Raw genomic sequence first — 25,171 nt, forward strand, 5'->3', positions numbered from 1 at the left:
AGAAGTGAAGAATAAAAATACCAAACAATGAAGACGATTTCAAAGCTTGCTAAAACAGATTAGTCAGATTAACTGCAGGCCTTTGGAGGCCTTAGAGACTCTTATTGTGCTGAAATAGTTACTCTGAGTTCCCTTTTTATGTTTTTCTCTGAATATCAGGACAGTTGCTACTTTAGGAATCAATATGTGGTGCAATTTCAAATTAAAGTGACCAAATGAGAAAGTTTAAAAGCAGACTATAAATTAAATTTTAAGAAGTTAAATTGTGTCCAGGTCTTCATTTGTACCTTTTCCTTCATTTTCAAGAAAAAAAGCACAAAGTGAATCTAAAATGTGTCAGAAAGTCCTTCAGTGCTCCTCTGTGTTCTTCATACCTCATTCTGCGGCAGCGATGAACCTGTGGCTTCACTTTAATTTGAAATATTCTTGAATAAAAAACAAAATCTGCAGAAAGGAATCCAGATACCGTGCAGGGCCTTCCTGACTGTAAGCAATCCTGAGCAAAGCTGCAGGCCTGAGGTGTTTGCAGAGCTCAGAGGTGATTAGTGGGGGGAGGCTGTGCGGCACAATGTGTCTCTCCAAACGTCCTCCCTCGGTCTCTTCCTTCGCTCCTGGATGAGAAAACAGAACGAGGACACGCAGGCCGCCCGTCTCCTCGGGTCTGGAGCGCAGATGGTGTGCAGGCGGGGGGGAGATCTCAGGGACTCGTGGTCCTCAGGCCCTGCTTCTCCATGATGTTCCAAAGCTTACGCAGATTGGACTGGGTGATGGTGTCATCTGGTTTCAGCTGAAGAGCCCGGAGGTAATTGGCTTCGGCTTCTTGCAGTTTCCCGTTGAGGTGGAGAATCGCTCCGAGGTTCATCAGAGCTGCAGGATACTGAAGCAAACATAAAGGACCATTTAGGATCCGATCAGCTATCACTGACATATTTAGCTCAATGATACAGCAGCTACTAACCACTTGAAGTTTTCTGCAATGCTGCCTTGAACAGGTTAGGACAAATCTATGGACTATACAAAACGTGCAGAAAAACTTAGATGATGAGATTTCAGTTTGCCTGAAACAACAGAGTGAGTTTTAGCGCCTCTGTCGCTTTAAATTCAAATAAGCTGCTGTTGCCACGCCCCCCAACTCATTGTTTACATTTGTACTTAAAAATGGCTGCAAACAGATGTGCAATTACATAAACATACATCTTTGAAAAGTAGAAGTGGAGTCTCCAGCACAAGCAACAACAATGCTTTGCTTGTTTTGAGAAGCAGTTGAGACCTAAATTGTCCAGAAATGTGCAAAACACATTTATGCAAAACACAAATTCTGCATAAATGTTCACCTCTAATAGTCAACAACTAAAACTTTATCACAGATGTCAAACTTTATTCAACTATAAGATAAGCAAACTCTTGAGTAAATTAGCAAACTAGAATTTATCCTGAAACATTTACTTAAGATGATCCAAGTCTGCTTCAAAAACACAAAAGCATTAAACAATAAATTAGCAGATCAGTGGATCAGTAGATTGTGTGTCCGACACTGGAAACAAAAGTCAAAAACTTAATTTGACAGAAATTGTGTGGGGTCCCTTTAAGAGAGGAGTAGAAAAATCCTGAAAAATTTGAGCGTTTGGAAGATTTTCTAATTACTAACTCAGTATGTTGGATCCTGACTGAGTTCTGCCAAAGAAGACTGGATTCTGAAAACGAATCGATCCGATCAGCTAAAAGCACATAATGGAGCTTCCAGCTGATGAGACTGGAGACATAATGAGATCAGAAATTCACATTTCACCACATCAATGCAGATGAATAATGCAGCCTGTCTGCTCATACTGAATATTTTAGCAGGGAATGATTTGTGGTTATTCGTCTTTTCTCTGAGTGACGACATGCAGGGAGTAAAACTCCAAAAAAAAAAAAACGCAGAATTTTGTCACAGTCATCTTAGCTTCTGTTACAACCATCTGATCCTGAAGACGATTCAAAGTGTTACATGATACGCTCTTTAGTCGTAGTGGAGTCATCACAGCAGAGCCTGGGCGATACGAGCGCCCCGTTTCAGATGGGCCAAACAGTTTGGAGAGAGCGACTCCCCGCCTGTCCCTGCGTCTGGTCTGCGGCCATTGATGTCAGAGGGAGCAGCCGCCGCTTTGAAGTGGCTCGAGATGTTTATTTCTGCTGGTGCCAATGGGCAAAGTCATAATCAGTGTGACGGATTAATCATGGAGATATAAGTACAGGAAAAGTGCCTCGGGTGCAATCATGTCAAGACCAAGAAGTATGTAGGCCAAGGGAGGGGCAACATCTGATCACCATTTTGGTTAGAGATGTGGAAAAAATGCCTCATCCAGCAGAGAAACTCCATGTCTGCTGCTGAGTTTATCAGCATTTCTGCATTTCATAGAAGAAAAATCATTTTGTTCCTTGAAATCTATGTTTTCTATGTCATTATTGAGCAGCTATCCTGAGGCGGCTCTTTAATCTGCTGAGGTTCATTTCATCTCTGAATGAGTGCAGCTGTTCTGGTTCTGGTGTCAGAGAACAAGCATCAGAGGAGACATGCAGATCTACCTGGACATGGACGTCCACCTGGACTGACAGGAAGCGACAACCAGAAAAACAGCAGAGAATCCTGATAGCTCTGGAGGAGCTGCAGAGAGCTACAGCTCAGGTAGCAGAAAAAAACGAAAACCTTTAACTCTAAACACAGCAGCAGCAAAGCATGTGTCATAAAGGACTCCGAGGGGTAAATATAAATACATGCCACACTTTTCAGAATTTCTTGGTAAAAAAAATCCTAAAACCAAACAAGTTTCCTCTCCGTGTCACAATGATGAATGTTTTGTTTAGATCATCGGGAAAAAACTCAAACACAGATTGTCATTGTAACAGAATATGAGAAAAGGGTCAGAATGATGTAAACCAACTTTTTAAAGCCTTACATCATGTTAAACTTCATTCCCTCATCAACAAACTACCTGCAGTGTTGCTTTGATTTGGTCATGCATGTCTGAGGAATCTTTAAATCTCTCTCAAGTTTTCACAAATTTTACTATTTCCATCAATCTTTCCTCCCGCGATACTTCAAAGTAAAAAATTGTTGATGGAAACAGTTATAGTTACATTGTATTATAAAATGTCACAATGTACCAGGAAAATACACAACACCCTCGTCTGCATGGATGAGTGGAATAATTTGCAAAATAATCAGAAATATGTCAAATTTAGGTTATGACATTTCCACCTCTCAGAAATGAACAAAACTGAGATGAGGGGAGACTTTATGATTGGAAAATTAAAAGGAATAATATATTCTCTTTTCCTAGTTCAGAATCAAACTAACAAATAAGATAAACTTTGTTGTTACAGGTTTCCCTGTGGCCTGATGTGAGCGATCTCACATCAGGCCGTTCCTGCAGGATCCTGAATCTCCTGCCGTTCCTGCAGGATCTTGAATCTCCTGCCGTTCCTGCAGGATCCTGAATCTCCTGCCGCTCCTTGGCGCTGCAGAAGCAGCTGCAGTTTTGCGACGGAACGGCTGCTCTGATTCTGAGGCTGTTTGAGAAATAAATTACCTTCAGCTTGACCTCACCGCTTTAGGGCTGCACCACAAAATAATGCTTTGAGTTGGATTGTTTATACACATGGACATGATTTAGTAATGAACAGACCTCACACAAGCACTGCATCCAACATCTCCAGGTGACAATTGGGTGTTTATTATACAACTATAACTTTAATAGATTCAAAGTGCAGTCGCATTTTATCGTGAGTTTGTGAGCTGAATGGGTTTAAATGGCGCATTAATCATAAATCTGGGTGCATGTGGAGAGTCAAAAGCCCTGACTGGACAACAAAATGGTAAAATAATAACCTGCCTGGCCTCAATACGGCCAGGCGTAAGTTAAAGTCTCGCTTCAGGCTGAGAAGAAAAGGATCACTGAACAAATACAAATGCTTATCTTCTTATATTGAACTCAATTCAAAATGTTTTCATTTTCTTGTTTAAAACCTCAAATGAATCTGAAGTGAAACCAGAGGAAACAGCGAAGATTCACATTGACTGTGAATTAAATAAAGATAGAAGTTTAAAGAGAAGCATAACAAGTAAAATCTACTTGTGTTCGAATCTTTAAAACGATAAACAAAATAAACAATATTTGAGGAAAAAGATTTTAAAATATTTGCAAAACCAAGTTAATTTGAATTCTATAAATCCTTCATGTCTACAACAATCTTCTGCCTTTCTTCACATATCTGAGACATTTTTTTTTTTCTTACTCATATCCTTTATTTCTGGCTCCTCCAGAATCTGCAGAATGTTGCTGTTTTCAAAAGCCTTTATTTCTCTTCATCCCCTCATTTCCTCCTGTACTGCAGCCTGTCAGGGCACAGAGCAGGAGAGCACGGCCGAGCACATGGCAAACTGACTGAGGAGACACTTGACCTTCATGACTTTAGAAAGAATTTGAAGGCATAAGAAGGAAAAAGGCTGCAGGTTGCAGAGACCAGATGGTTCTGACCGAGAATCAGACTGGATTTATCTCCTGCTGAAGGACTTGGTTGGGAATGGTTCTCTCAGCCTGACAGCGCGCATATGCAACATGATTAATGCAAAGCAGCTGCGCTGATTAAGAGCTGAGTGAATTATTCCATGGATCTTCCTTCTGCTGCAGTTGTGTAGGAAGATGTGAAGCCGTAATAAAAAAGTTTGGTAACACCTTCCCACATCTGACAGTTCAGATTTCATCATTTGATCACAATTAGCAAAATTGTCACGACTACAAAGGGATTCACTGTCAGTTCAACAACCATCTTAATCTGAGACACATTCAACAGGATGTTTAGTTTTTATTACTTGAAATAAAACACAGGATGCTGCATAACGCCGGTTATGGTAACAATGCTTAAAGATAGGATCAAAACATTTGATCAAATATATTACAATGGTTTGTTACAAAGACTCACTTTAAGCATCCATTCATTATCTTCTCATTTGTTTTAGCATTTGCTACTGCTAATGGTGTTAGCACTAGCTATAAGTGTTAGCTCTAGTTGATGGTGTTAGCACTAGCTATAAGTGTTAGCTCTAGTTGATGGTGTTAGCTCTAGCTATAGGTGTTAGCACTAGCTATAGGTGTTAGCACTAGCTACAGGTGTTAGCTCTAGCTATAAGTGTTAGCTCTAGTTGATGGTGCTGGCACTAGCTATAAGTGTTAGCTCTAGTTGATGGTGTTATCACTAGTTGATGGTGTTAGCACTAGCTATAGGTGTTAGCACTAGCTACAGGTGTTAGCTCTAGCTATAAGTGTTAGCTCTAGTTGATGGTGTTATCACTAGTTGATGGTGTTAGCACTAGCTATAAGTGTTAGCTCTAGTTGATGGTGTTAGCACTAGCTATAAGTGTTAGCTCTAGTTGATGGTGTTAGCACTAGCTATAAGTGTTAGCTCTAGTTGATGGTGTTAGCACTAGCTATAAGTGTTAGCTCTAGTTGATGGTGTTAGCACTAGCTATAAGTGTTAGCTCTAGTTGATGGTGTTAGCACTAGCTATAAGTGTTAGCTCTAGTTGATGTTGTTAGCTCTGATCACAATTAGGAAAACTAATTACTGAAGCTTCTCACATCCAAAGAGCTGAAGTCGACTCGTTGATAGGAAATAAGAACCAAATGGTGAAAATCGCATCATGTTGTTCAGAGAGTGATTCACCTTCTCTTCTCAGTTTGTGTTTCTGAGAGCCACATAAACATTTTCATAATCATCTCATAATGCGGCGAATCCTGCCAGTTGCCTGTTTTTCACTCAGTTAACAAAACTTTAAACCATCATGGATACTTCATGTGTTGGGTGACAACAAACTGAATAAATAATCAATGACATGATTAAAAATCACAGATCCTGTTGTTTTGCAGATCAACAGTCTGTTTCCACTTCTGGAGCTGAGGCTGAGCCAGCAGTAGGCGGAGCCATAACCGCATCTTGTTTTGATATGGAGAACTGAAACGTTCCTGACTCATGCAGCGACTTTCACAACAGAACCGCGTCTGTTTTTAACAGCCTGGAGATCCTGTTCTGCTCCGATCCTCTGCATCAAGGGAATTCTCTGGATTCTCTATAAACTACGTCAAACAGGAAATCTCCTCCATTTTCCAGTTTCAAACTAATAAACAATTTTTTTCCATACGGGTTGAATCCTTCTAAATCTTTATTTTTAGAAAAGATCTGCCTATTTTGGATTCTCAGTCATTATTACTGACATTTTACTGACCAAACTTCCCCCTGCAGCTTTTGAGCCACATGAGGATCTTTGGACCTTCCAGTTGTTCTTATTGACTTTTGCTGAAAATTACTAATGGCATCTGATAAATGCAAGTTTTAGGAGCTTTCCTAGTTTTCTTTTATTCATAATTGCATCTACAGACACAACAGGATGTCACATCCTCACGTTGGGATCCTGATGCTTTATAGTTTTTTTCCATAAACATCAAAACATTGTAAAAGTTTTGCAGCTGAATTCTTGCAGGTTCAGGATGAGGCAGATTTCTCTCGTTTGCTCTCTGGGTTTTAATTAGATGTTTGGAGAGAAATTTGACTTCACCTTTTTACCACCAAACCTACTCAGATCTGAACCTCATGACCTCTGAGAAGTCCTGCCTGCTCTTGTTTGACAGCATTTCTTCATATTTTATTCGGGTTTGTGTGCAGAAAAGGCCAAACTATGATTTCTGTAAAACAATGCAAAGATGTATTTGGTCATTAATCCACAGCTGTCTGTTTCCAATCAGCGCCGGGGAACAAACAGGATGACCCCCCCCCCAAACAAGCGGACCTGTCCCGTCAGGACTCGCTTCAGGATCCCCGTCCTCCGGCTCGGTGTTCATATCATTATTCTTCCCAATCCGCTTACCACGGCTCCTCCTTTGAACTTGTTGATGGATGTTGCACAAGCAAACCTCTGAGCTCAGGAAAACCCAAGAACTCATTATTCTGAGCAGGACTGACAATGAATCCTGTTGTTTGGGCAGAACGGCCAGTAATGAAATTGGAAAGTCAGTCTGACCGTAATTGCAGCGCGTCCATCACAGTAAAAGGTAATGAGGAGGAATAGCGAGTCAAGGTTGTACTCACGTTGGGTCTCAGGCTCGCTGCTTGTCCGTAATACTTCTCGGCTGCTTCGTTGAGCTTGGCTTGTCTGAAGAGGGAGAAACAGGGAGAGGCGATCGTTAGTCACTTTTATTGCTGCTGGCTTTGGCCCAGGCCTTGAACCCGGAGTGTTTACTGGTTCCCAGGGGTCACTGAGAAAATAACATGGATGAACTGCATGAAGAAACGCTACGAGAACTTTCTGCTTTCTGCTGAAACCTGCAAATCACTCGACTCTGTTTGAGGATGGAAATCAGATTTACTTATTATGGCTTGAGGGTTTATTACTTGAGGAGTTTTAGTCCAGTCCAATCATTCACCTCTAGTGGATTTGGGATGTTTGGTTCACTGGATGATATTTCAGAGAAATTCACTTCAAAGACATAAAAGCATATTATGATGGATTTCCAGCATATTTCAGTTCATTTGGATAAAAAATCTCAAATTCAGAGTTTTCAAAGATTTTACTATCACATCAGATCAATAAAAAGGTATTTTAACAGGGAAATGTTTAGCTATGATGGTGGAAGCAGCTGGTGGCTACAAATAAACACAATCTGAGTCATAAGTAGTCGGTTTGTGTTGCAGTTCCATATATTCAAACATATTGACAAAAAAAAATATGATTATCTTGTCATGAGATTAAAACGAATAAATGATACGGATACAAATGAAACGTCTCATTTCACTGTGACAAACAGGATTTGAGGAAAAGTCGCTTTACCTAAAAATGCGACACCTGAGATGAGATCTGCAGTCCAGACATAAATAATGTGTTTTATTTAAAGTCTCAAACAGCAGCAACACTAATGCTCTGCTCTCTCAGAACCAGATCCAGCCTCCACAGCTGCAGGTTTTTCCCGAATGGCAGCAAATAATTTCCCTCTGACCAAGTCAAGGACAGCGGCTGGACGGCTGAGCGAGCAGCGCCTGATATCACCTGGATCAACGCTGGCGGCCGTCTGGATCCACAGCTTCATTTAGGACGTCTGACAGCCAATCAGTGAGGATTCAGGTCAGAGTCAGACTCCTTAAATCCTGGCAGTTCATAACCAATCAGCTTTCTTGTGGTTTTAATTTAATGTCTTCACTTTGAACATGGAAATTAATAGTGCTGGGAAAATTTCTGGTAATCCACTAATGTGCTAAAATCACAGTTAATTATTCATTTAGCACATTTTTGCTAATTGTAAAACTCTTAGCGCACTCAGCTTCTCCTATATGAATGTCTTCAGATAAATTCAGATAAATTCTCAAATATTTGGCTGTTTTGTAAACTTTCTGTTCAATAGATTTTGACATCTGTGTTGAACTTTTGGTCACCGACTGTCAACTCACAGTCAGACTCTTTTTGAAGCAGCTTTGTTTGGATTTCCAAAGACCAGCTCAAGATTTAAAGGAAGTGGAGGTTTGACGTAGAGAACAGCTGATTCAACCACCTGAGAGAAAAACTGCCTCAAAGAAGAGCTACATGCTAACAAAAAGAAAAAGTTTTTGTTTTATTCTGAATTAAAAAGAGAACTGCTTTGTAATATTTGGCTTGACCCAAATGCTAACCATGAAATGGTTTTGAATATTTGTCATAACTTGGGAAAAATGGCAAAAACCTTAAAAATTAAAGCATTTTTCCTGGCATTACTGCAGTCACATTTTCAGCAATGCGCTAAAGTAGGCAAGCGGGAATTATTAGTTGAGAATCCAAATGCTGACGACCCAAAACCCCCAGAGAGCCATAAACAACATTTACACACTGGTAAGTGTCTGCTTCTCCTTGTGATCTCTTCTCTTCTCCTGCACAGATTCACTTCTGTCTGCATCAAGTAGTCTTTCCACGGCCGTGTCCAACACAAACACATAAAGAGGCTGAGCTGCAGAGGAGCAGGACCCCATGCCAAGCAGACGGAGATGAGTTCAACCCAAGCATTGCCTGAGAAACTCTTCCAGAGGTCTTTACGCTGAAGTCTGTTCGCGGTGCAGATCCTGCAAAATCCCAACGATGATGTATGAGAAGTTTTAACTAAGACGTCGCCGCTGGTTGAAGTTGTATTCAGCATCAACACTTTTTCCAATCATGACTCATGTTCACCGACTCTCTGGCTTTTCTGCTCAGCCTCATCAAACAAACACACTTCCAAGCGAGACTCAGATCCAGAGACAGCTGAAGTTTGAACATCTCTCGCTGCGATGAGTTAAAGCTTCAGTTCTGGATTCTTCCACCGTTCAGAGAGAGAGGGATTACAACCTCCAGCCAAGAAAATCAAGCAGGCAGATAAAGCGTGCAGACCCACTGCTTTCAGCCCAGCCAAGGAAAACCGTTCTGAAATACCGTGCAGCATCTGCGTGCACCTAGACTGCGGAAACTAAAAATAAGACAGAGAGGTCTGTGTTGAAGGCCTTACCTGAGCATGTGAGCGGCGCTGAACACCACATCAAACTCCCCACCGTCGAGGCGGGCGGCCGTCTTCGCCATCTCCGCTGCTTCCAGGAGCCGAGACTCTTCCAGTAAAAACTGACCTGCAGGAGAAAACAGCAGTCGTGTTAAAACAGGAGCAGATCGTCCTGAAGAGGGACGCGGTGCAACGCCGTTTCCTTTGGCTCAGGCTGAAACACCAGATAGGATCTTTACAAACCATCCCTGTCTGGTCAGTGCAGATTATCTGACCTGATAGATCAGTGGATGTTTGGTGAAAGTTTCTCTGATGGGATCATTTCACCAGCATCGGTAAAAAATAACTTTTATTTATTTATTGAACTTTTTATATCTTTTTCTGATCTTCCCTGCAGCTTTCTGAGGTCCACTAGAGTCTTCAGTTTGAAAATCCCTGTCCTATAACATCTTCATTCATATAATTTACTTATATTTTGTAATAAAAGCCTCTTGCAATGGCAGTCCGCTGACATCTTTAGAGAAAAATATGATTTAATTAATTTGATAATCAAATTGAATGTTTTTAAGAGATTTGAAAATGATGGAAGACAAGAGAGACGCTGAAATCGTCACGTTCCAAGTCCGCATCAAACCGAAGTGAACAATGAGAGGAAATCATCCTCAGTCCTCATAAAGCTCTCGAACCACACAGAAAGAGATTCTTGATGTTTGGAGGAAGACGTGACAAAAGGGTCAACAAACACTTGTCCAAGCAGGCGTCCAAAATGTATAAATTCCTGCCTTTGTCCAGAACGTCTTAAAAGCCAAATCAAATAACTGAATGAGAAGTCAGGATGTGTCAATTTAAAATAAAAACAGAAATTTCACCGTAATGCATGTAGCAGTTGCCCTTAGCGGGATCCAGCTGGATGGCCTTCAGGAAGTAGCGCTCAGCTTCTGTTTTCTGCCCCTGAGAGAGAAGGATTAGAAACAGCGTCATTATTTCTGCACCCACTTCTCAAAGTGCTCATTATGAAAACACCAAGGTCTGCTCTGCAGCCCAGATACCTCTGCATGAACCGAATGCCCCCACCTCAACCACAGACTGCTGCAACAATAAATCCCAATAAACGGACATGAAACATGGGAACCACAAGTGTTATTCTCTCCTCCTCACGTGTCATCCGTCAAAAGTGCACGGTGTCATGTTTGGCCCAGAGAAGGCTCCTTCATATCCGCTTTAATCTGAGCGAGAAACACTTCCAGAGCAGAAGCACCGGAGGCCAGCATGTGTGTGTGCCTGATGAAACAGGACAGTGTGTGGAAAGTGTGTGAGCGCAGCCACAGAGAACCTTATGGGTCTGCAGGGACTTGCAGAGTCGCATATTTATAAGTTTTATTCAATGGAACAAACTCTGAAGGCCGGTTACTCCGGCCTTCAGAGAGACGAGAGAATCGATACAGGAGGCTGGCCGGGTTGGAACAGCCGGTTTGAAACTCTTCAGATGCACAGAGCTCCTTTACTCTCTGCAGGCTGGAACAAGGAACCAATCACAGCTCAGCCTGACCAGAGCAGGCAGAAAATCTGAGGATGTTTAACACCTGAAAGCCCAGTAGACTCAATTCAACTAGAGACAAAAACAGCAGCATGTGCTCCATCCAGCTGCTGTGGTTCCCTTTCACTCTGCTCAGAGTCAAACCAACCTGTTGCCCTCCTGGCCTGATTAAGGCAGGAGGGCAGACTGGTTTAAGGCGGACTGGAGTTGGTTTAAGGCGGACTGGAGTTGGTTTAAGGCGGACTGGAGTTGGTTTAAGGCGGACTGGAGTTGGTTTAAGGCGGACTGGAGTTGGTTTAAGGCAGACTGGAGTTGGTTTAAGGCAGACTGGAGTTGGTTTAAGGCGGACTGGAGTTGGTTTAAGGCAGACTGGAGTTGGTTTAAGGCGGACTGGAGTTGGTTTAAGGCGGACTGGAGTTGGTTTAAGGCGGACTGGAGTTGAATCAAGGCAGACTGGAGTTGGTTTAAGGCAGACTGGAGTTGGATTAAGGCGGACTGAACAGACTGCAACACTGAGTTCTGGCTGTGAGTGAAGTTACATGTGCAGAAATCAACCAATGAGAATGCATTAATAAAACAAACATACCTATGAACTTTAGGACAAGATACACTTTGAACACTTGAGTTCATGAATCATGTTTCCATAATTTGACTGTGTGGATGGAAAATGAGTTCATGCTGGTTCAAGTCTCCATTGGAAACTTTGCTTTCATCTGTTTCTGGTTCACCATTAAGAAAATGCTGCTTAATTTGTCGATAGCTTTTAATTACAGATCCTGCAATTAATCAAATTCAAAGTTTCATACAGTGAGTTACGCTCCATTTAAAAACTACATCTTTTGCTGTAAAAATCTGAAAATCAGCTACATGTTTACCAGAGGAGGCTGAACTGGTGGCATACGAGTCTGGGTCAAAGTTCACGACTGAGCAGTATCACATCTGTGCATTTTTGTTCTGGTCTGGATGGAGGGATGGGTGCCTTTAAGGCCCAAAAGCATGAATGAGAACAGGCTTAGAAAAACAGAACAACGTCCTCAGAGGTAGGAAAACGCAGAGAAACTTTTGCAAATAAATGTTCCGAGATGAGTCCGCTGTTAGCTTCTGTTCCTCTTGTTGTGAGAGAAAATCGAAAGCATAATGAAGCCAAGAGGGGGTTGAAAAGACGAATGAGAAAAGCAGCTGTGTGCGCTCTTCCTCTGGCTCCAGACAAGCCAAGTTCACTGCAGACTCCTCACACCTCACATCCCTGACTGCAGACGAGCTGCAGCTGCAGCTCCGACTCTGATGTCTGCTTCGTCTTCGCAGAGGAAGTGACGGAAAATGACGGAAAAATGACAACATGCATCCCAGCAGGCGCCGCCGTCATGACCTGAAACCCAGAACTGCTCTTCATAATTAACTTCTTCATCGCTTCAGATGTCAGCGACCAGCTCAGTGCCACCATCCTCACCCGACCCCTGTGTGACTCCTGTGTGACCCCTGTGTGACCTCTTTGTGACCCCTGTGTGACCTCTGTGTGACCCTGCAGCAGAGCGTCATCCTGCAGCCTCCCTGCAGCTTGTGGGGAAGTGAACCTGAAACCCGGCCAGCATCTGAAGTGTCTTCATCATGAAGAGTTGTTCCACAGGGAGCAAAGCCTGAGAGCTGCAGGTCGGACCACTTCCTGCTCTGCGTTTGATCATTTTAAACACTGCTGACATGCGACGCGGCAGCTACAGGCCGCAATCAGGAGCTGCATGCAGGCAGGAGCTGCATGCAGGCAGGAGCAGCAGCGGCATCCAGACACGGTTCAGATGATCGTCCTGAAGATCTGAACTCTGTTCTCACCTCAAAGCAGCTCACACAGCGAATGCTGGCTCCTCTGTTAGAAACAGAAAACTCATCCAGCCTGATGCTCAAAACCCAATTTAAACTCATTATGCAGGTTATTTAAGCAACAAAAGGGTTTATATTCAGATTAAAACTTTTTTCTTTTGCTATTACAATGATGTAAATGTAAATGGAATTGTTGGTTTTGCTTTGCTTTTCTGGATCTGTTGAAATGAACAGAACCTCTGAACGACCAGCATGAGGTTTTACTCCTCAGTTTCTGCATGGATGTATCAGCCGACCCCACAGTGCGATGAATATGGATCTAGAGGTTAAAGTTAATTACAAACAGAGCTTAACTTTTCCTCTTAATTTAACAGCAGAGAAACCAGCATTGAGATTTACTTTAGGTTTTTCAGAGAAAAAATTAGGTTTTGGTTATTGAACAAATATTTCCTGCAAGATTCCAAGACTGATAAGTGAGGAAGGACAAGAAATAATAATAAGGAGAAAGCTGGAGATGCACCAATCAAACACTTGATAGCTGATCAGTGATCAATACTGAAAACTGATTTTATTTTATTTTCATCCTCCTTCCCTACAGGCTGCTTCTAAGAAGCAGCATAATAAGTAAGAAGGAGAAAATTTCATCTTCTGTTCAGGTTGGAAGTTTTCAGTAGGAACAGAAACAAAGTCTTGATTCACGTCTTTAGGGCCAGACAGTGAGAGACTCAATAAAAGTAAAATCTTTGGAAACTTTCCTCTCATTGAGATGCAGAAAGAAGCCAAGAGACTACCTTTTATTTTTCACTATGTTTTAGGAAGTTGGCTTTCTGTTTCTTCAAAGATACAACATGAATGAGTTTTCACTGAAAGAAGGTTTCAATGCTGAGGTGAAACCCAAACCGGTTCGGCTGCAGCAGCAGTGAATCCCCTTTCATTCAGCTCTGCAGGGTGAATGAAAGGTTGGCATGTTGGAGAAGAAACAAGTGGAAAAATCACAGGACAGTAGATCTGGAGGATCGCAGCTTCATTCCACCAGTATCAACATTGTGATGGAAAAAACCTCCCAAAGAAACATGACTGTGAAATAAGAGCTAATGAGCTAAAACTAAAACAGAGAATGTCCTGTAAGCTGAGTTTGATCCAGATTACTTATGTTAGTGCAAAATGCTTCAAATATGGTCTTACTGTGATGGCCAGGAGTTTTCCGTAGGTGAGGTGAGCAGGAATGTGGTCCGGCTTGGCTCTCAGCGACTCCCTGTACCAGTGCTCGGCTTCAGGGAGCTTGTTCAGGCGCATGTAGGCTTCACCTGCGGGCCAAAAGGTCAGATCAGGGGTCACAGAGTCACAGACCAAGACACCAAACTGCTTCCTGCTCTTCTTCTGGTGACAGTCCTCAAACGGTGGCCAACAGGTGCAAGAGGCAACAAGGGGCTGCAAGAGCCGGATGCTTCAAAACGCACAACGGAAAAACACTGCAACCAAAAAATACTGCAATCCCAGAAAATAAAAACAAAACATACAACTAACAAAACAAAAGCAAATGGAAAATGATGCAACCACAAACAGAATTCTGCAACAGGAAACAGGAGCAAGAGGACAAATGCCATAATTCATAAAAATGAAAAGCCAAAATGAAAAGCTGCAAACTCACTGAAGGAAGAGCGTCTTAACTTAGCTAATATTACTGATTACAGACTCCCCCTAGTGGCCTGGAGGACTTCCTCATTATGTAGCGAGTTGGCAACATTTTATCCATGTAGTTGTTTTTGCAGTTTGCAACCTTTTCTCATCAGCTGTGTTTGCTGATTTTTGGTCACATTTGTTTTGTTAATTGCAGGTGTTTGGTTCTACGTTTTGTGACTCAAACAGTTTTTATTTGCAGCGTTTTTCTGTTGCATTTCTGTTTTTGTGTGATGAAGTTTGAATCAGCCATGTCCAAATACAGAAATATAAATACATAAAGTTCTGATATTAGATAAAAGCCTGAATAACTGTTTGAAACGTTCCGGATCAGATATCAGGTTTTTTTCCTGTTAACGGAAAGTTTTTCCTCCCACTGTTGCCACATGCATGTCAGTCATGAATTCTGAGCTGCTGAGTTTCCTTGGACAGAACATTTTTAAGATAATTTTAATAATGAACTGAAAGTGTGTGTGATTGAACTGACTTTGTAAAATGGCTGTAAAGAAATAAAATAAACTGAATAGAATTGAATAAAGCTACATACAGCCTGTAAGGCAGTGTGTAAAAACCTGCTGATTTAAATGATTCATTAATTCATATACATTTACAGCGGGTTGGAATTGGGACATTAAGAATATGGCCTATTCAGCCTTGTTTTTATCAGGTTGAAGATCCATTATTTATGTTACATTGTCATGAATGCGGTTGCTGAGAAACTGATTTATAGGAGACAAACGGTTTCTTCAGAAACCTCAAGGTTTCCATTCTGTCATTTCTTTTTCATATTCCTATTCTACTATGCAAGTTTTGAAACTCAACCCGAGTCCTTGACCACATTTTGGATTCAATAAGGGAGCCCTGCGGTTACTCCAATAAATAATTATTGCTGTAACTTTAACCTAATCTGAGTGTCTGTACAGAGAGGTTTATCTGGATTCTGTTATTTGCAGGTTTTTATCTCTGACCTCCTGTTTTATTGATGTGTCTGCTCCCTGGCAGAGGTTCTGTGTCTGAGATAAGCACAAAAACTAACATGCAATTAGAAGTGACACTGAGTCCAAGGAGCTGAGAGTGAGCAGCATTCCTGAGCCCACCAGAGAGCGTTGGAGGGAGACCAGCAGGGTGCAGATTACCACCCAGGTCTGCCTCTGATGAAAGCTGCTGCTCGTTGGCGTCTGACAAACAGCGTGAGAGGAGCAAAGTGAGCGAAACTGGAAACAGATATGAGCACCAGAGCCAAATGTGCAAATCAGTTCAGCGAGGAAGCGGCGCTAAGCAGCAGAAATCACAGATCTCCGGCCCAGTGCCTCCATTTGAAATGCTGTGTTGCCCCTTAATGGTGCCGGGAGCTTTAATCAACGTTTTGACATAATCTCCAGAGATCTGTCATATTGTATTCTGCCAACACACAAACAAGCCCCGGGCATTACCAGGTCTGGATTACAGACATCCCAGGTTTCAACTGTTTGTCTCTCTGTGTAAACATTAAACAGCAAAGGTTTGAAAGGAAGAAGTGGGAAGATTAGAGGAAAGATAATGAAATCAAGAGCAGAAGAATGAGAACAGCTGGTGTACATCTGCAGTCCAACAACCAGAGCTGCAGATTAAATCTGTTCAACATGTTAACAAAAATCTATTACTGCCTTGTTAAAACAGGCCTTTCTGTCAGAAAACCCCGTTCAGGTCAAACGTCTCATTTCACAATGTGAGATTGGAGAACTTTGATTTTATTTTGAAAGGCAGTTATTGACCTATCTGAATATTTCTTCTTTTCTGGGTTTTTCTTGGCTTCTGCTAAATACCATGTTAGTATAGCATTCAGCATTAGTTTCCACTGAACTAATATTGTGTTTAGCATTAGATCCAAATATACTCTATCAATGTAGCACTTTAGCATTAGCTCCAATGAAAACTGTGTCAGCATTTCAACATTATTCTGCTAAATATCCTGTTTCGCTTGTCCATTGCACTCAGGGATGCAGAGTGTTAATGCAGGTTCACAGGTATCAACCCAAACAGTGAATTACCATAATGTGGGCTTTCTCACACTGTTTAAAGGAACAGTAATACTGTTTTATTGTCATGATGCTGAAACAAAAGCAGCACTCACCCAGCATGTTGTAGAGGCTCTGCGGTGCAAACTGTCTTGGCATTTTCTGTATCGCTTCTTTAAACATGGAGATCGCCTCCTGTGAAGAAACAAAGAAATGAGAAAAAGAAGGTGGAGATGTTTGTGTAAGAAAAAGCAGATAGACCCTCCCAAATAAAAAACATTAAAACTGGCTCTGGGGAACTGCTCCGGCGCGTCCGGGTCCGGCCAACATGAATACCCAGCGTGGAATCGGGGGTCTCCGGTTGGGTGGTTCAGACAGAGCTGAGCACAAAGCCTCCATCCTGCGCGTCACGGCTGTTAGCACAACCAGAGCAGTGCTAGTTACTGACGGCGACACAGTGGATGAGATGCATGTCAACCAATTGACCTCAGAAGACCCCCGAGTTTAAATGGGGGCAGTTTTAGATGATGCTGTAGATCAAATCTACAGCATCACTGCTTATGCTCAATATAAATGTTCAGCATTGGAAAAACGGCCATTGAAGCCGAGCCCTCTGGGTCTCCAGGGGCGTGAAATAGAGTGAATTTGTTCAGAACAGCCTGAGGATTATCTGTGCAAACACAACGTCCCTTATGACAGAAAAATGTCCGTATAAAAGCAAATGTTTTCCTCAGGATCCCCTGAAGGCCCGTCAGCAGCATCCTGCGTTTCATCTCAGTTTACTGAGGTTTCAAATCGTCCTTCATGAAGGGAATGAAAAGAACTTCAGTTCCCGCATTTATCAGGACAAAACATAAAAACATTAAATTGATCTACACTGCTGTACAAAGTATAACATCAATATGTAATTTACATTAAAAATTTGAAGAATGAATTAATTTATCTCACTTTAGAACTAGAAATTTCTCACTATTTTGAAAAAAATGTAAATCCAGCTTATTAGAGCTGCGGATTCTGTGAATATGCAATAAGTCATTTTAAAGTATATTGTGATCTTCCAAATACTTCCTGTTGACTTTGTGGTTTAATCATCTGATCCGTAACAAGTGCTTCCAGTGCAGAACCAAAAACAGACCAATTCTGATACGGCCAAAAAACCTGCAACAAAACCTTTGATCATATCACCAGTTTTTTTATTATGTCTCCATGAAGCCAATTCACTTCCTGATAGTCAAACTGTGATTTCAGGCTCAGTGGAAACTCAGGTTTTGCTGGCAGGTTGCTGAAGGCGTTTCGCTCTGGTACCTCCTGCTGCCCCTGCTCATGCAGCAGCTTGCCCAGGTTGTACAGGCAGCTGGTGACTGAACTCTTGTGGGCGTGGGGGTCCTTCAGGTTCTCGTCGGGGATGTCGGCGCAGGTCAGGAAGGTCCGCTTGGCCTCGTCCAGACGGCCCTGATTCATGAGGATGATGCCCGTGTTCAAGTAGGCGGCTGCAGAAGGAAGCAAGCAGCAGGTGAGGTCAGGCTGAACCCCGGATTCAGGCGTTTTATCGTTCTGATGGACTTGGTCTCCATGCTTTTTACTGCATTATAACTGAACAGAAATGTGACTGTGACCAACTGAATGGCATTTATAGGCCTGAAATAGACTGAACTGAATTATTGCATGTATCTGCCTGAGCGTTTTGTACATGACTTGTGTGGACTGGTGCCGCATAAACAGATCGATCCAACAGCACTCAGCTCAGTGATGGCTGTTTATTGATTTCCATAATCATATTACGTCCCTCACAGCTGCAGATTCGTTTCTCTGAGCCCAACCAGTTTTATTGCTTTATCTTTCATGGCAGCAGAAACGTGTCCTGACCCAGAAGGTTTGGATCCTTGATGAAGATGTTTCATCAAGACCGTAAAATAAAGTCATGAACGTTTTTTTCCATCTCTTTCCTGGTAATTTCTGTTTGAAACAGACAATTTTCTGGGATTGATATTAAAACGATCTGTTTCGTAAGACAATATCTCATGATGGATTATCCAGTTGTTTGTATGCTTTTTGCATTTGATCATCTCTAGTTAAATCCAGGCTGCACATAATTACACCCAAGAGAAACGCAGTCTGAGATTTATAGCAGTTTTATTCTGTTGGGGAAAACAGAAAAAAATTTCTATTCTTCTTGTTGCAGTTGGATCAGATTAGAACTAATCAACGCTGGAATGTTTGAAACTTTAAGTTTTTGTTAAACTCCTGAAACCCTGTTTGTGAAAACAAAAACGTTTCTAATGTGAGTTTTTCTAGGATCTGGATGAAATTTTCCATCTTTTCTATTTGTTTGCAGGAATTATGCCCAGTTATCTGGAGGCACTTGGACTTCTGTGCAACTGACAAAGATGGGATCTTCTGATCAATACCTGCTGGTGAGTAATTAGTCTCAGAGGACCTTCCCCTTTAAAGAAAGCCTGGTGGTTAGAATAAATAAACTGGACGCATCGGATCAATCTGCCAGGCTCTTGAAGACAGCCACAGCATTATGAAGGAAAAGGAGACGGGTTGGGAGTTAAACATCTTGTTTCTTTACTCATCCTGCACATTTTCATCTGTTCTACTTGATTCTGCAGTAAAAACTTTCCTTTGTGAAGAAGAATGAATAAAAACAAAAAGACAAAACAGACTTTCAGTGAAATTTAAGCACTTTTCCAGAATTTTCCAGGTAAGTTTTTATACTTTTCCAGCATCGAAATACAAATCAATACAGAATGGGAACAAAGTTTTAATTCACTTTATGATGTAATTTATCACTGCTGTTAATAATTTTGAGTGGAGATATTTAAATTCAACCACAGGGATGAGATGAACAGAAATATATATCATTTTATGTTTTGAATATTTCTCACTCTGAACACCTGAGAACAAAACACAAAGTTAACAGAAAAAAAATCACCCAATTTTATCCGTCCTACAAAGCAGCCAAACAAAACCTTTTTTCCTCATCAGAGAATAAGATGTGGGCTGAATAAAAACCCAACAATGTGTCCTCGTTGGCTCACAATTAGGCACTGAGTGATGGTGTAACCTTGGAAAGAACACTGTCGCATTAACATTCTGCGTTCAAAGTGTCAGCAGCTTGGAGTAATTAACTAACTGCTATCAGCTTCTGCAAATTGGATAATTGCTGAATTAGAATTTCCCAGTTTTATCACAAGCTTGATTAGATGTTCAATTACTCCGGTGGAGGAAGGACGAGACGTTCAGGACTGTGTTTATCTGTCTCTGACCGCAGCCTGGAACTGGGAGGATGAAATAACGGAGCAGAAGGTGAGAAAACTGAAAAAGGCCGAAAAAGGCTGAAGAGGAATGAAAGCAGAGAGCGCCGCGGCCCGAATTCATGGTGAATGACATCATGCATTCGCTTGATCTGTTGACATACGCGGGCTCAGAGAGCTGGTCACACAGCTGTGCCTGAATGTTCAGCTCTGCTGTAGACCCACTGCCCTTTGCCATCCATTACTTCCCTTTACATAACCACAGCCTTTGTTCACTGTTGCCTGGACACGGCACAGCCACAACCACCAGGGCTGGAGGCTGTCAATAAAAAGACAAGAGCTGTACTTACAAGCCAGCGTTGGCCGGCTCCCAATGGCTAGCTTATAGTAGTGGAGCGCCTCGGAGAACTTGTTGCTTTCCTGCAGCAGCAAACCACTGGAGCAGACAAAGAGAAAGCAGGACGACATGTGAGACGGTTTGCAGCTCAGCGCAGGCAGCGTGCAGAGCTAAAGCTCCACATCAAGACAAAAACAGCTGATAAGAGTGGGAATCAAAGGAATCCTGGTGTTCTACATTTCCTCTTTGACTAAAACGGCATCATTAATACTCCTGTCAGCCCAACAACACGATGGGGAATAGAAGACAAGAGGGCAATTTCTCAGACAGAACAGCTGGGATAAATGCACTCTGTCTCCGGTTCTGCAGCCACTTTACAGAAACAATGACATCACCACAAGAACTAGATAAACCCAAACAGCACACCAGGATGAAAATACATACTCACAGGTTATACAGCATGTCGGCCATGTTGCTGCGGTAATACAGAGCGTTTCTGTAGGCCTGCTCAGCCTCATCCATCTTCCCCTGGCTCTTCAAAACATTTCCCAGGTTGCCCCAAGCTGACAGGTCACAGAGGACAAGGTTAGTTAAATGCTCAATGACTTTGGTACAAACAGGAAGGACCTTTTGTAATAATATTAAGTTTGTTAAGCAGTTTCTTATCTCAGGTTCAACGTCTAAAACGATGCAGTTCTGCTGCAGCTGCTGATCTCATACAAATGGCTCTGCAGGGAAGCGCCATGTAAGAAAAACCCTTTTTTCCAGAGCCTGAGCCTGAAAGAAGAGCGCCGCAGCGCCGCTGAAGAGCCGAATGAACTGCAGCTAACAGCAGGGAGCAGAGACTGACAGGCAAGGTTCGGTTTTTACACTGAATACAGTCGAAAAGTTTATAAAAGAGCCTTGATCAGTGTAAAATAAACGCAGATTAAAACGCAATAATGCTGCATGTACTACATGGACTTTATGTGAACTCTGATTTTATTTGGCAATAAGACCTGAGCACCACAAAGTTATTATTAACAAATCACAATATTTCACAGAATACCTGCTGTCGGTGTCGAGTTTTTGTTCTGCTGATCAATTTTATAATCCGGGAATATTATTCTGATGAAAAAACAAGTTTTTCTTTGTTTGTATTGAAGCTTCAGTGAAAACAAAAGAAAAATTCATTTAGAGAAAACTAAGTGTTGTTAATGTTTCAAAGTCAGAGGAAAGGCTAAATGAAAAGTTAGCTCTGCTGTCGGCAAATCAGCAGAAGAGCTGAAACTGAAATATAATCATAAAGCATAGAATCATGACAAACAAGCTTTTACTACATTTATTATGTCAAATCTGTCATGGAATATTTGGATCTTTATATCACGTAAATTCTGAATGATATGAATATATTTGGTCTGCTGGATAAACTGTCACTGATCTTCATGTCAACATGAATCTCACAAAGAGACAATATAATGGTAAACAGTCATTAAATCCGTCCTGGTCTTTAGAATCTAATCAACATTTTAGTCAATAAGGAGAAGTTAAAACAAATCCAGACTGATCTGTTTCCTTCACAGCCTGCATCACTTTTTCTATTTAAGGAAGATTGTGTGGATTCCAGCAATCCAAACAGTTTGTGTGTCTGATGTTGGTTTCCCTTCAAGTCTCATATTAGCTTTGTTGAATGAAAGGCGGGACATTGCTGCTACCGTGTTGGCCTGCCAAAGCAAACAGCTGTCATGCCTCAGCTCCGCTGCAGAATCTGAAAGGGAAATTAGCAAACCCAACGTGTCCTTCTGCTGCGCCGTGAGGCCCACGCCTGCTTCACTGCTCAGCAGCTCCGCAAACTTAGCTTTGGGTTTAAATCTGCGTCTGATTAGTTTGAAGCCTTTTGAATATTTTATGGCCGGCTGGATGTGACAGACGGGGACGGGCAGGGACGCGTTCTGAGCAGAAAACGGCAGGAAAGTAGGAGAAAATACGTCATCAAGACTGACAACTCCGTTTTAACTCACTGCTGCACTGACACCATATGCAGAATTCATTTTATCCTGCTTTCACTCTGTGCATGAAGGTCTCCATCTATCTGTGGTGATCCAGAGTGAAGGAGACATTTTGAAGCAAATTCACTTTAAATTATTTAGTATTGCAGAAAACTGCTGGAGACAAGAAGACATTGAAAGCTGGAAGACGTCCTGCAGTTATTCAGGCAATAAAACGTGACGTGTTGGACGCAGAGATGTTTGCTCCACTGTGGATGCACTTAAGTTTAAACAATTAAACGATTAGGACTGCAAAGACTATTTTAGTCATTGATCATTTTGATGATTAATCTGATTTTGACAGATTTTCAATTCAACAAAGATGCAAATAAGCAACTAATTCAATTCCTTTAAAATAAGAAAATAAAGATTTTATTGCATAGATTGCAATAACACACTCTTTGATCATTTGTAGCAAAAAAAAATCTGCAGCTGAAAAAACACTGTTTACTAATCTGCTGACTGTATTTTGGGTTAATGATTGGATAGCAAAAGAAGCTTAATATATATATTTTTTACAGAATTTGAACAGCGTGAAGCTGAAACTGCCAGGAGTAGAATATATTCACAGATAAAGGTTTTTCATCTTAAATGTAAAAAGTATATATTTTTGTACAGTTTTAGTTTAATTACTCTTTCAGCAGATTGTTAGAGTGTGTAAACTCCAGTTCATTACCAAATTAGTTGACGGTTATTTCAATAAACCATTAATCACAATTATTAAGTAATCATTTCAGCAGTCAGGACAGTCTTACCTTTAGCAGGATTGACATAGATCCCTGACTTGTAGAGCATCTCCTCGTTCTGCCAGTCCTGATTCCTCACCACGGTTTCATCCCAAACAGAAGAAGCACAGCGCCGCTGCAGAGCAGCAGCACCCTCCTGCAGGACCTGCGTCGCAGCCGTACACACAGCGACCGCAGCCCCACAGCGACAAGCAGGCAGAAGCCCATGCTGGGGATGTACAGCACTCGCTCTGCTATCACAAAGCCAACATAGAAAAACAGGTTTGTAGCAGGCAGGAAGGGGAAGGCCAGAAGGCCCAGGGAGAACGCCACCACATTCTCAGTGGTCGGCAGTGAAGTCCTGCTCTCTGAGAGGTTGCTGGTTCCATTCTGAGTGAAAATATTATTGGTGTCTGTGTGAGAATGGTTTGTGTGTTCGTGGTAACTGTGTCCATTACTGTTCCCATTCCTGCCGTTAATGTAATGGTGGCTTTTCCCATTGGTTTCCTTGGTCCTGGTTGCTGAGTGCATCCACAGGCCAAACCAAACAAGCAGAAGCAATCCCAGGTAAAAGAGAAGCGTGTGGACGTTCCTCCAGTCGGCCAGGCTCCTGATCAGAGGCAAGGCATCCATTGACCAGTCAAAACTCAACGTGTCCGGGCAGAGGAGGAGCCAGAAGTTGGCGGCAGGCAGGTGGAAAAAGGTCAGAGTTCTGGCGAGGAGCGAAGGCGAGTCAGCGGCCGGGTTGTCTGAGTTGGAGAAGTTGGGCGGCTTGTTGCCCATCCAGGAGAAGCGGCAGGCCAGCAAAACGACTCCCCACACGGCCAACAGAGACACGTTGAGCAGCAGCTGCTGGTTCTTCCTCTGCCAGACACACAAAAACACAAAACCGGGTCACACACAGCAACAAACACAAAGCATGTCAGAGAGCATAGCGTGGAGATAGCTGCATTTTCCTTCAATATGTTTTAGGAATGATCTCTTCTTGTATTTGGCAGTTAAATATTGGGACAAGAGAGAAAACTGCAAAACAAGAATGGCTGAAAGTTGGACTGAATTGTTGTATCAATAGTTGTATTGATTCAAAATTATTTATGAAATGGTTTTTTTAAGTTTGTGACTGTCAGTTAATTCTATTTTTTAAACACCAGTGAAATGAGAGATGCCATTTATTTTATTTTACTTTAGTCAAAATGAGGTTTGTGTGTGAGAAGCTCCTCTGGTTGAACAGTCCAAACAGTTCAGCTCCAGTCCAGATCAGATGGTTCAGTCTTTATTAAAACCAGAACATTTATGATGAATCAATCCACCAATTGTTTCAAATAAAAGAGAACAGCAGATCTTTTCTTTACACACATCATTTTTCCTCTTAACTTCATGGCCTCTGCAGACAAAAGAAAACAAGCACAGCTGTATGAACTCCATTCATCATAAACAGAGTCGATATTCAACACTTTCTGCATTGCGTGGAACTACCGAGGAAATATGTAAAGTGTTGGCTGTTCAATAACTTGTTGGCGGAGCGCTGAAAAATGACCCGACACATTTCTGCACAAGCTTGCGCTGATGTTCGGACCAGGCGACTTTCCCAAAGTGTCCAACATACAGGAATCGTGCAAAAGTTTCCAATCTGCTCTGTAGTTTTAACTTTCTGAAAATAACATTCAGGTATTACATTTAGAGCTCAAGAGAAAAAAAGAAACAGGATATAAAAAGATGAACTGGAGGATAATGAATGCTGGAATTAAAATCTCCAGAGGGATCAGAACATCACGTTCTGTGATATTTAGTCATTTAGAAGATCATTGCATTATAATATCCCAAAGATGTGATGTTTCAACCATCACAGCTTCAGGGATGAACTATTGATCGCTTTGTCATTTACAAACTGAGTGTGAGAAGAGGAGCATCATTAACCTTTGAATGCAGCTTCTGTCTGCTAATGATTGCTGCCGGCGCCGGGATCTGACGCCTGGAAGAAAACGAGTCCAGAAACAACCGGCAGTCGCCATGACAACAGCCTGAACCAACCGCCTGAACCAACCACCTGAACCAACCGCCTGAACCAACAGCCTGAACCAACAGCCTGAACCAACCACCTGAACCAACAGCCTGAACCAACAGCCTGAACCAACAGCCTGAACCAACCGCCTGAACCAACCACCTGAACCAACCGCCTGAACCAACAGCCTGAACCAACAGCCTGAACCAACCGCCTGAACCAACCGACTGAACCAACCGCCTGAACCAACCACCTGAACCAACAG

At 42.0% G+C, this 25,171-nt stretch overlaps 1 protein-coding gene across 1 annotated transcript in view; it reads right to left on the reverse strand.

The window, feature by feature from the left end:
• Nucleotides 1–298: 298 nt before the first annotated feature.
• The window catches only part of LOC129355771 (protein O-mannosyl-transferase TMTC2-like), a 28,448-nt gene continuing 3,575 nt past the window's right edge, over nt 299–25,171 (reverse strand). The window contains 11 exon segments of the mRNA XM_055025387.1: nt 299–877; nt 7,125–7,188; nt 9,539–9,653; nt 10,396–10,477; nt 14,064–14,185; nt 16,672–16,750; nt 17,861–18,045; nt 20,166–20,251; nt 20,601–20,715; nt 22,935–23,012; nt 23,015–23,768. Coding sequence (XP_054881362.1) covers nt 698–877; nt 7,125–7,188; nt 9,539–9,653; nt 10,396–10,477; nt 14,064–14,185; nt 16,672–16,750; nt 17,861–18,045; nt 20,166–20,251; nt 20,601–20,715; nt 22,935–23,012; nt 23,015–23,687 — 1,779 coding nt within the window. The 5' untranslated portion in view covers nt 23,688–23,768 and the 3' untranslated portion in view covers nt 299–697.

The sequence above is a fragment of the Poeciliopsis prolifica genome, unplaced genomic scaffold, assembly GCF_027474105.1.
Source record: "Poeciliopsis prolifica strain line A6 unplaced genomic scaffold, Auburn_PproV2 SCAFFOLD145, whole genome shotgun sequence".
Classification (NCBI taxonomy): Eukaryota; Metazoa; Chordata; class Actinopteri; order Cyprinodontiformes; family Poeciliidae; genus Poeciliopsis; species Poeciliopsis prolifica.